The sequence below is a fragment of the Heptranchias perlo genome, chromosome 8 (assembly GCF_035084215.1).
Source record: "Heptranchias perlo isolate sHepPer1 chromosome 8, sHepPer1.hap1, whole genome shotgun sequence".
NCBI lineage: Eukaryota > Metazoa > Chordata > Chondrichthyes > Hexanchiformes > Hexanchidae > Heptranchias > Heptranchias perlo.
Genome location: NC_090332.1, coordinates 90,931,766 through 90,944,012, shown reverse-complemented (window position 1 = coordinate 90,944,012; position 12,247 = coordinate 90,931,766). Strand labels below are relative to the sequence as shown.

At 40.5% G+C, this 12,247-nt stretch overlaps 1 protein-coding gene across 3 annotated transcripts in view; it reads left to right on the top strand.

Moving 5' to 3' along the window:
* Positions 1-12,247, top strand: part of ehbp1 (EH domain binding protein 1) — a 377,463-nt gene that overhangs the window by 169,514 nt on the left and 195,702 nt on the right. For all 3 annotated transcript variants that reach the window (XM_067989531.1, XM_067989529.1, XM_067989530.1), the window contains exons 9-10: positions 8,510-8,774; positions 11,444-11,657. In XM_067989531.1, the coding sequence (XP_067845632.1) occupies positions 8,510-8,774; positions 11,444-11,657 (479 nt within the window). The remainder of the gene's footprint in view (positions 1-8,509; positions 8,775-11,443; positions 11,658-12,247) is intronic.

Below are 12,247 nucleotides of genomic sequence, written 5' to 3'. Positions count from 1 at the left end.
GAAGGTGTCGTCGACAGTGCTAACAAGCGGCACTTACTCACCGATAACCTGCTCACCGATGCTCAGTTTGGGTTCCGCCAGGACCACTCAGCTCCAGACCTCATCACGGCCTTGGTCCAAACATGGACAAAAGAGCTGAATTCCAGAGGTGAGGTGAGAGTGACTGCCCTTGACATCAAGGCAGCATTTGACCAAGTGTGGCACCAAGGAGCTCATACCTAGCACAAAGGAAGATGGTAGTGGTTGTTGGAGGCCAATCATCTCAGCCCCAGGGCATTGCTGTAGGAGTTCTTCAGGGCAGTGTCCTTGGCCCAACCATCTTCAGCTGCTTCATCAATGACCTTCCCTCCATCATAAGGTCAGAAATGGGGATGTTCGCTGATGATTGTACAGTGTTCAGTTCCATTCGCAACCCCTCAAATAATGAAGCAGTCCGAGCCCGCATGCAGCAAGACCTGGACAACATCCAAGCTTGTGCTGATAAGTGGCAAGTAACATTCCCACCTGGCAAGTGCCAGGGAATGACCATCTCCAACAAGAGAGAGTCTAACCACCTCCCCTTGACATTCAATGGCATTACCATAGTCGAATCCCCCACCATCAACATCCTGGGGGTCACCATTGACCAGAAACTTAACTGGACCAGCCATATAAATACTGTGGCTACAAGAGCAGGTCAGAGGCTGGGTATTCTGCGGCAAATGACTTACCTCCTGACTCCCCAAAGCCTTTCCACCATCTACAAGGCACAAGTCAGGAGTGTGATGGAATACTCTCCACTTGCCTGAATGAGTGCAGCTCCAACAATACTCAAGAAGCTCGACACCATCCAGGACAAAGCAGCCCGCTTGATTGGCATCCCATCCACAACCCTAAACATTCACTCCCTTCACCACCGGCGCACAGTGGCTGCAGTGTGTACCATCCACAGGATGCGCTGCAGCAACTCGCCAAGGCTTCTTCGACAGCACCTCCTAAACCTGCCTAGAAGGACAAGGACAGCAGGTACATGGGAACAACACCACCTGCATGTTCCCCTCCAAGTCACACACCATCCCGACTTGGAAATATATCGACGTTCCTTCATCATCACTGGGTCAAAATCCTGGAACTCCCTTCCTAACAGCACTGTGGGAGAACCTTCACCACACGGACTGCAGTGGTTCAAGAAGGCGGCTCACCACCACCTTCTCAAGGGCAATTAGGGATGGGCAATAAATGCCGGCCTCGCCAGCGACGCCCACATCCCATGAACGAATTTTTAAAAATGGCAGAGCAGGCTCGATGGGCTGAATGGCCTACTCCTGTTCCTATAATCCTATGTTCCTATTAGGAAACCCTTAAGCATGAAGGTGTTATTTAAATTACATTTAGCTCGTGGCTTTGTTAGCATGTAATTATAGTTCCTGGTTCTGTACAAAATATTCTTCTGCATCCATCCTATTGGTTTCTTTCATGATTTTGTAAAACTTGGACAGCGTTCAGTTGTTTCTCTAATGAGAAACTGATTTAACTCCACATCTAAAACTGGAAATTATTTATGAATGGGTGGCACTATTGATTTAGAACATTCTGATTAAGAGCACTGCCATTTCATATCTGGGACATAGATTTGAAGCTAGACTAAACTGGTGGGTGAAACTGCCTTGGTTAGCTGTAAAGGTGGTAAATGATTTTGGTCAGTGTCAGTCCCCGTCTTAGCATTATTTTCATTCAGAGACTAGAAACACAGCTGCTGCAATAGAGGTATTCTTTTGACATTGTGGTTAAAGCACATTATTGGAACAGAGTAAAACTAGAAGTAGTTTCACTCTGTCTCTAAACCATGCTATACCTGACTTATAGGCAAACTGTGTAGAGTAATTTGGATGTAATGTCAGCCGAAGCCCTGTAAAGCAAGACAAGACAAGACTGCTTTCAGGAAGTCCTCTCATTGCTTGAGTTTCATGTTGACTACAGTTTAACTGTAGTCTAGTGTGAAGCCAAGTTTTAAAAGTTCCGCGGCAGTCCAGTAGATCCACTCAGAAACTTTTTTAAACTTAATTTTCATTTATAGCACAGAGTTGCCTGGTATTTGGATGTGCAGAGATCCTTTTTCCCTGGGACAGAAGTGATGTGGAAACCGACAATGTAACTCAGGCCTGTTGATCTTAGTTGCTGTACATTGATACAGGCCCCACTGCTTATGAAGCCTCCTCACTACTGTCACTGTTTGAGGACTTTGTCACTTGGGCTTCAGCACAATTTCTCTGTTTGGAGTATTTGTAAATCACTGAGTTGCAGCTGCAACAGTCAGTGACAATAAGGAAAGAGTTTAGTGGCTTTACGATTCAATCAGCTGGCATTCAATTACCAAGACATTTCACAAGCAGCCCTTTTCCCCGAGCTGACCTCCCGCTTCCAACATTTCTGGTCTCCATATTATAAAAAGGGTATAGAGGCATTGGAGAAGGTGCAAAAAAGATTCACAAGGATGATACCAGAACTGAGAGGATATCTTTTTCAGGAAAGGCTGAACAGGTTGGGGCTATTTTCTCTAGAAAAGAGAAGGCCGAGGGGTGACCTGATAGAGGTCTTTAAGATTTTGATAGGGAAGACATAGAAAAAATGTTTCCACTTGTGGGGGAGACCAAAATTCGAGGTCATAAATATAAAGTAGCCACTAATAAATCCAATAGGGAATTCAGGAGAAACTTCTTTACCCAGAGGTTGGTAAGAATGTGGAACTCGCTCCCACAAGGAGTGATTGAGGCAAATAGCATAGATGCATTTAAGAGAAGGCTAGATAAACACGAGAGAGAAAGGAATATGTGGGTATGTTGATAGAGCTGGATGAGGTCGGGTGGTAAGAGGCTCGTATGGAGCATAAACACCGGCATAGATTAGTTGGGCCGAATGGCCTGTTTCTGTGCTGTACATTCTATGTAATTCTATGTAATCTGTGAATTAAAAAGAAAGCCGATGACTCTTACCTGAATATAACCTGTAGGAGCGCCTGGAATGTAGGGGATCACATTGCCATGTGCTGCATATAACCAGACGGTAAATACCTGTCTGTTCTCTACCTTTCACAGTTTCACTCTGATTATCTTTCACTGGGGGATGAATATCAAGTTTTTTTTTAAAAAACATGGAAAGCCATGTGCCTATTATTAAAGGAATTAATGGATATAAAATGGGTTCATCTTTCTTTGTTGGTGTAATAATGCAAACTAATGTTCCCTGTTGCACACTGATTAGTTAGAAAAGGCTTAAAGGAAAGAAAGCAAAGGAGGGGGAAAAAAGCACCTGCTGAAAGCGATCAGCTCATTTCAAACTCAGCAATGCATAGAATGATTTAGGAATAAGGAATGTATGTAAAAAGCATCCTAAGGACCAAACACGAGGACATTCTCTATGCCTGCAATCATTACTTTCTGCAAATTCCAGTGGAGAAGCTCTCCTCATTTCCTGACCAACCAGCCTGCAACCGCTATATGGCGTAAACTGTGCATTCCAGCTCCACACTTCCCCATTGCACGGATTTTGTTAAACAAAGTTTGGAAATTCCAGTGCTGCTTGTGAGTTTTTTTTAAAAATGTCACATGATTAAGTGTCATGCGATTGAGTGTCACATGATCAAACCTCCTTGAGTATATTCAGCCAGAGTTGGCAACCCTAATTATATTACATAGCTCAAAAAATAGGTTCTTTAAAGAGAAGTACCGCCCTCATAATGGCTTCTGCCACTGCATACTTGGAAATTGAGTCGTCTTCTGTCCCTGGCGAAAACATATAAGAAAGAAGCAGACAAGCTGCTGATTACTAACAGGCAATGATCTAGCATTTAAATCATTGAACATGTATTGCCAGGCAATTAATCAATGTCACAGTCTATTCAGGGCAACTTTATCTTAAACAGACATCATAACCTTCCCCACCACCTGTCGTCGTCTTCAAGCATTTGTATATGTGTAGCTAGCCTTCCTTTGTACAAGTATTTGCCGTAGTCTTGCAGGTTACTTCTAAATGACGAGGCTGTTTATCCATCAGTACGAGAAGCATAAAGCTGAACATTTCTGATATTCTTGCCAGTTACAATTTTGCCTTAGTTGCAATGAATGCAGAGGCAAGATACAAAGTCCAAACAACAAGTCGCATTTATATAGCACCTTTAACATTCCACGGCATTACACAGAAGTGTTAACAGACAAAAATCGCACCAAGCCAAAGAAGGATGTATTAGGAGGGGTCCAAAGGTACAAGCTCTTCATAATTTCGAACGTAACTATTACTGGTAGGTTTAGGGTGCTACTAAGCTACCAGGAAGAATCTGCTATTACTTGAAAAGTCTGCAAGGAAACCCATTCAAAAGAAATCAACTACTAGTTGGCCTGTTTAATTTTACTGTGTTACTAAGCTGACTTCTATAATCTAGTTTTATTTACTGCTACTGTAAAATGCTCTACCCATAAATAAACCTGTTTGGTAATTCGTTCAGGTGCAAAAGTGGCATAAGTCATGCTCTGAAATGATGTGGGTATTTGGTGGGAATCCAAAGCCAATAAATGGATCTATTGTTCATGCAGGACATGCTATCCCAGATAACTTTGCATACTATGTCACGCCAGGGCTCATAGGAAGTCAGAGTGCTTGCCTGCTACAGCTGATTTTTGTGGAAGAAAGGCACTTTGTAAGACCTTGAATCGTAACTACAACCGTCCCTCCCAGTGCTCCCACATTCTGCAACCTTCCCCCCCCCCCCACCCACCAGTTCTCCTACCCTAACCCCAACCCTAACCCCATAACAGCTTCACTCCAAAACCCCAGGCGCAACATCCCAGCAGTAAAATCCACACAGCCCTAGCTCCCCAAGACTGCTCCGTGAAGTTCTTACAGATTACTCCCGACCTACTTCTACCATCTTCCTTGTTATCTTCCTCCATATTCTGGGCTTTAAAGCAAAGTAATGAATAAAATTAACTACATAGTTAAGCAAACTTTTAATAGGATTCAAGGCCACTGATTTACAGTTTTGATGCAAATAGGCACATAATCATAGAGCCTGAAAATATTATTAATATTGCTCTTTAATAAACATAATTTTACTTATCCTATCACTGTAAATCAGTGGCCCCGATAACATACACATTTCTTAGCATAAAATAGTATCAAAAACAGAAAAGACTGGAAACACACGGCAGGTCAGCCAGCATCTGTGCAAAACTAGGTCACTCAATGTTTCAGGTCATAAGACCCTTCGCAAGACTGAGAGGTAAACGATGCATCCTCTGATTCCCCATGATTAAAGCTGCAATCATCTGATAGTGCTTATGTGTTATTAAAAGTGTTGTATATGGCGTGCACTTCCTGTCCACAAAAAGCTTTTTTCCTGGGTCCCAATTTTTGAATCTTCCTTCCCGGGGCAACCTTAATAATGGGAAATGCCTGTGTCAGTACATGTTGGTCATGGTCACAAGTGACATTTTCTGTGACTGTGACCGTGGTGCACTATAACTCATCATCCTTCTTGACCTTTCTGCAGCTTTTGACACCTTTGACCATGAACTGAGCTTTCAACCCCATATCCTCTCCATCACAAAAACCGCCTACTTCCAGCAAAGTAACATCACCCGTCTTTGCCCCGCCTCATCCCATTTGCTGCTGAAACCCTTATCTGTGCTTTTGTAATCTCCAGACTCGATTGTTCCAATGCTCTCCTGGCCGGCTTCCCATCTTCCACTGTCCATAAATTTGAACTCATCCAAAACTTTGCTGCCCGTATCCTAACCCGCACCAAGTCCCATTCTCCCATCACCCCTGTGCTCACTGACCAACATTGGTCTGGTAATGCCTCGGTTTTAAAATTCTCATCCTTCCATGGCCTCGCCGCTCCCTATCTTTGTAAACTCCTCCGGCCCTACAACCCTAAAAGACTCTACGTCCTCCAACTCTGGCCTCTTAGGCATTCCACATTCCCTTCACCCCACCATTGGCAACCATGCCTTCAACTAGCTAGGCCCTAAGCTCTGAAATTCCCTCCCTAAACTTCTCCACCTCTCTGTTATTCTTTAAGACCTTCCTTAAAACCTACCCCTTTAACCAAGCTTTTAGTCATCCATCCTAAAATCTCCTTCTTTAGCTCGGCGTCAATTTTTGTCATTAAGTTCCTGTGAAGGGCCTTGGGACATTTTCCTACATTAAAGGAGCTATGTGAGTGCAAGTTGTTGTTGTTTTGTGAGGTGTAATTTCAGGTCTCTTGCCACTAGGTGGAGCTCCTGTACGAGTTGCCCTAATTCCGCCCATGATTCTGAAACAAAAACTGAAAATGCTGGAAACCCTTAACAGGTCAGGGCAGCGTCTCTGGAGAGAACAGAGTGGTTATCATTTTGGGTGTGGATACTTCATCAACCCTGCCCATTATTCTTGTTTTTAACCATTTTATGGGTCGTCTTGGCCAATTTTTTTTTAAACCTCATTTTCAGGGCAGCCGGGTACTACCCCCACCTGCTCGGGCCATTTGCTGATGCTTAATTCCACTCTCGGACCACAGCCTACCAACATTCACCCGCCCTGCTTCCCTTCCTCTTCATTAGTGAGCTGGTGTTGAACCCAGCGCTTGGGCCTATCTGCCTGATCCCATTTCCAACTGCCTAATTGTCATTTCAGGCCTCTTTTTTTTCCCCATCCTCCAGGTTTCATATCCTCATTAGTTGTGGTCAGGCCTTGGGCATCACAACCCCTGCCCTGTGTCAGTGACCCCACCCCCCAACCACCTGATCATTACCCCATCAGTACCTCCAACCCCATACTTATCTGCAACTCTCTCCGAGTGACTTCCCTTTGAGTTGGATTCCCAGTACTGAACTCTTTAACAAGGTCAATCCTTTACAAGTACTTAAAATTGTTATACTATACAAATATGTAGTGAAGTGCCATAACAAACTATGGTTCCAGGGATGAGGGACCTCAGTTATGTGGATAGACTGGAGAAGCTGGGATTGTTCTCCTAAGAGCAGAGAAGGTTGAGAGGAGATTTGATAGAATTGTTCAAAATCATGAAGGGTCGAGACAGAGTAAATAAAGAGAAACTGTTCCCATTGGCGGAAGGGTCGTGAACTAGAGGACACAGGTTTAAGGTGATTAGCAAGAGAACCAAAGGCGACATGAGGAAAAACTTTTTTAAGCAGTGAGTGGTTAGGATCTGGAATGCGCTGCCTGAAAGGGTGGTGGAAGCAGGGTCAATTGTGGCTTTCAAAAAGGAATTAGATCGGTACCTGAAGGACAAAAATTTGCAGGGCTGAGGGGGAGTAGCTGGATTGCTCTTGCAGAGAGCTGGCGCAGGTTCGATGGGCCGAATGGCGTCCTTCTGTGCCGTAAGCTTTCTATGATTCTAAGAGCCTGTATTCACCTTAAACAGGCTTTTAGTTTTCTTAATTTACTTCTCATGGTGGTGTAAATAGCACAACAAAATCGGACCGCACTGGGATCATTTACCCGGTCTTGTGGATGACAAAATAACACACCATTGACTCCCTGTGAGCAACACCACGGGAGATCTATTATAAATATATTAAAAGTCTTATGTATAGCATACACATCCTGTAAATGTCTCATTTACTTCCTATAACATTTTCCTCTCATTCTTTGTTGATGTTACTCTTATTGTTATAAAAAAGTGTATCCTCTGACTCACCATGAACAAAGCTTAAAGTTTATCTGAGATAACCGTCACAATGTAACTGACTTTGTACAAGGTGCTGTTTGTTCATTCAGCTCCAGCATGTTACATGAACAGATTTTTTCATTTATGTAACTGTGGTATGTGAGTAGAACATTTAAAAAATGTATTTTCCTGCAGTGCGCGAAGGAAACACTATTTGTTTTGGTGCTAATTTTTTTTTAAAAGTATTTTTATCAGTAAGCAATGCCTTGGGAGATCCTCAGATGTAAAAATCTTATATCTAAAGTGTTTGTCACAAGTCAAGTGCCTGTGACACAGAAAACCCTAATTGGCTCAATTTTCCCAGGAACCAATCAAAAAATGAATTCCTGGTGTGTTATGCATTCTCCTATTGTCTCTGAAGATATCTCTCACAGATTTCTTTCATTGGCCATGTGCATCCCTCTCTCACAGCCCTATCTACCCTAGCGACTCACTCCCCCTCTTTGTAACAATGCAACAACCTCCAACCCACTGAGCAATGCCACAGATCATCCCCTAAGTGCTATAATATTCATGGTAATATAAGTCTTTTAAAATATTTAGTAAGTTTGGAAGCAAGACTTGCATTTTTGCTTAAATTGTGCCCCATAGAAGTGCATCTCCTGGTGTCTTATCAGGAGAAGTCAGCTCCTCTAACCATCTCCTACTCTTGTAAGGCAACAGTCAGGACTCTTAAAGTAAAAAGGAGGGGAAAAAATTGTAATGAAAAAATTTCATGTGTTAGATGAATTTTGCTGCGCAGTCAATTTTTTTGCTTTTAACTGTTTTGCTTCAAATTTAAATCTTCAATAACTTCATACGCAGACAGAAACATCGGAAGGACATCAGCTACAAGACCAGAAGAATCCTTCTATGATAACGATCCTAACAATCCCTTTAATGAAGAAGAGTATGAGAATTCTCTCAATCCATTTGATGTAAATGATCCTCAACCTGACAGGATTCTTGAAAATAGGACAGAAGTAACAGAACCACCCAAACCAGCGAAAAGACAGAATGTCAAACCTGTGGACATGAGCAAGTACCTCTATGCCGAAACAACCAAAACAGAGGAGGAGGAATTAGATGAGTATGTTATTAAAATACTCCATCAGATTTGAATCTTTTTTGTATACCTAATAGCACACAGGATCACATCTAGAAACTTACGGGTGACATCCTATGGATACACCTAAACATTCAGTGATGCTGAAAGAGATCATTACCTGTTTGTTCGCCTATGTAAGCTGAGTTTAATAGGTATTAAAAATCATATAGTCAGAGCATCCAATTTCATGCACCTTAGTTTAGTCAATTAAGTTTCCAGTACATTTCTTCTATAAAATGCATCAAAGGAGACGGTTGCATGAATAAATACTGCAGTTTAGACCATAAAAGATATCTATTTATTTATTTACATTTCACCTCATGTTTGGACTCTTCATAGTTTTCTTCAGCTAAGGGTGGGGACGAGCAAGCTGCAGATTTCACTGTAACCTCTGCTAATTTGGCTCAGTCCTTGAAGACACTTTTTCCAAAAGATGTTTCTGTATTGTGAGGCATTCCATTTAGTATGGCAATGGCTAATTAATTAAACTCTTCAGAAGTGTGTTAAGCAGCTTTTTGAGAAAGAAATAGGGAGTAAAGGGGGTTAGGATGTTAAGCTTACAACCATAGAGTGACTAATTTAGATACCAGCCTTAACTGTCTTTAAAAATTGCCAATCCTTATTGAGCACAGTTATTTTAGTTTTTGGGCAGGCTATTACTTCAGTTGAATACTCAAACTTGAGATGAAGGAAAAGTTTAACAGCAATAAACCTGCCCCATAGAAGTGCATCTCCAGGTGTCTTATCAAGAGAAGCCAGCTCCTCTAACCATCAACTCTCGTAAGGCAACGGCCAGGACCCTTAAAGTGAAAAGGAGGGGGAAAACATTGTACGGAGGAATGTGCATGAGATTATTTGAGCAATAATGACAGCATTTAGCTTTTCTCACCTTCTGTATTATCATTAATAATATGTTTTTAAAGAGTTATAATGGATTTAGTTTCTGTAATTTCACACTCTATCCTAGGTGTGGGATCGATGCTTATTGTTTAAGAAAATAGTAGGAGGAAAAGCTAGAGAAATCCAGAGGCAGTGATTAGATCACGCAAACCTTGGATTTTAAAAACTTGTAGATTGTGGGAGGAAGGAATGAGGTAAAGATTTCTACAGCTTTGAGGTCCTTGGGAAGTTTGAGTTAGATTCTTTCTTTTCCTCCCTGCCCTCCCCCCCCCCCCCCCACCCCTGCCCTGAGGGTAGAAGTTTGAGCCCCTTGAGTTGCTAGTTTGGGTCTTTGGAATGTGGCATAAAAATGGTGTCAAGTATTTTCCAAAAATCCACATACTGCCTACATTCTGCACTCAATGTGGCCAGTATGTGTAAGACTTGTGTATAGGATTGCATTGGTTCTTTCCTTGTGTTATTTCTTTTTATGCCTTATCATTCTGGCTGTTCTTTTTATTATTTTATACTTGGTGCTAATCAGCGAAATTAATAACAAAACAGTCAAGCATCATAGTGCTAAATTGAATACCAACTCTTTTGTTTACAAAGAACGATTGTTGTTTTGGACCAGTTTTACTTTTAATACCTTTACCCTTTTATTTCTAAAGTTTTAAACTGCAATGAATGGAATATTCCTCAGAGACTCTTTCTGTCAGCAGGTTAAATTTGGTCCCGTCATCCTTATCTTTCATTCAGGTATCTTGGTCTTATTGGGAGTTCATGAATGACAGATACATCTGGAAGGCAAGCTTCAAGACTGACATGTGATGTGCACTAAAAGTGCCTAGTTGTTTGTTTCCTTGTCAAGTGCTTTACCACGGCAAAATAGAGTATAAGACACAAGAGCAGGCTAATTGGCCAATTGTGTATTTTATATCTGGAGTATCATCTTGCTTCATACTGATAGTAAATAGAAAGTTTCCCTACTGCTGTCTTGATTTTTTTCAGTTTTTAAAAAAAATCTGAGTCCACCTCATGGTGAATTTTGTTTCCATGATCAGCTTTAGACCAATCTCAGTAGTTTAATGTTAGGTTGAATTAGTCATTATTTTTATACCTGTTTGATGACAAAACTTTAAGCTGATAATGATTTTTATTAGCTTGAACTTTTTCTCATTATCTATTTTTGCAAAGATGCAGCAAAAAGATGAACATCACAAATAAAAATATTTTCAGCATTTTTAAACCAAAATGATGAACTACATCTTCTGAATTATAAGATATAACTGCATGTCTAGTTTCAAAACTATGCAAGCAATTACATAAAAACTAACAGTATAAACCTGCACCTTTTCTGCTATGGTTATAAAGGTTGCTTAAATTTGATGCTAAATCAAAGCAAATTTTGTATTTTGCTACTAAAACAGTCTATGTAAATGGTATATATTCTCAAGAGTGACAACAAGCCACTTAATGTCTGAATGTGGACCTTAAGATAAGACTTTTAACATTCATTTAAATGTTCAGTAAGAAGCACTGAACAAGATTATCTTTTAACCTTGAAAAGCTTGTCACAGCAGTTGTGCCATTGCACATGAAATTCTTATTTATTCAGCAGATTAAAGGTTATAAGATGCAATAAAAATACTGGACATTATTTCTGAAATGTTTTCAAAATGTACTTGTGCATTTAAGTACACCAAAAAAAAGTTTATCTTAAGGAAGAAAGTAGTCAAAGGCATATTTTTTTAAAATTCTGTTTTAATTAGATCTAATCCATTCTACGAGCCGAAGGCATCACATTCTACAAGGAATCAAGCCACATTAGTGACAGCTTCAGTGCAACAGTCTGAGACAGAAAGAAAGACGAAAAGGAAAGCTCCATCACCTCCAGTTCCTGACAATAAATCCACACCAAAGACAGAAACTGTGAAGGTGTATATCAAACCAGCTGTTGTGAAGGATCTCTCTACATCACCAAAGGTTTGGCTTAGCAGTAAATTTATTATAATCATCAGTTTACTTTTGTCATCAATTATTTTTGTCCTACTTTTAAGCTGTTCTTCAATTGTGACCAAGCATTCAGATAATGACTGAAGTTTCATCAGAGATTTTTAAACTTTAGAACCTAGTAATAAGAAATTATTTAAGAGTAACATGGTCCAGTATGATCTGCTGAATCTAAAATCTGGCAAACTATTGGGCTGTAAGAGTTGTGGATTATTTGATTTAAATGTTTTACAAATGTGAGTATTTGTACAGCCTTGTAATGAGTATGGAAAAAATAATTCGGCCTGACTGCTCATTCTGAATTTTACATGAACCTCAAAAGTGATTTTTAGACATTTTAATCTTTTAAAGCAATTAATGGTAATATTGTAAGTTTGAATCTCAATTCTGAGCTGAATGTGTTGTAAATTGCATTCAGAATTTTGCCCAGCATATATTTCATCATCAAAAAATCCATGAAGTCCCATTTTCACATTTTCTATTAGAGAAATAGTTTTTAAAGATTGTATTTTATTGGTAAATCATTGCAAATTGACAAAATTGCAATTCACCATTTAATGCCA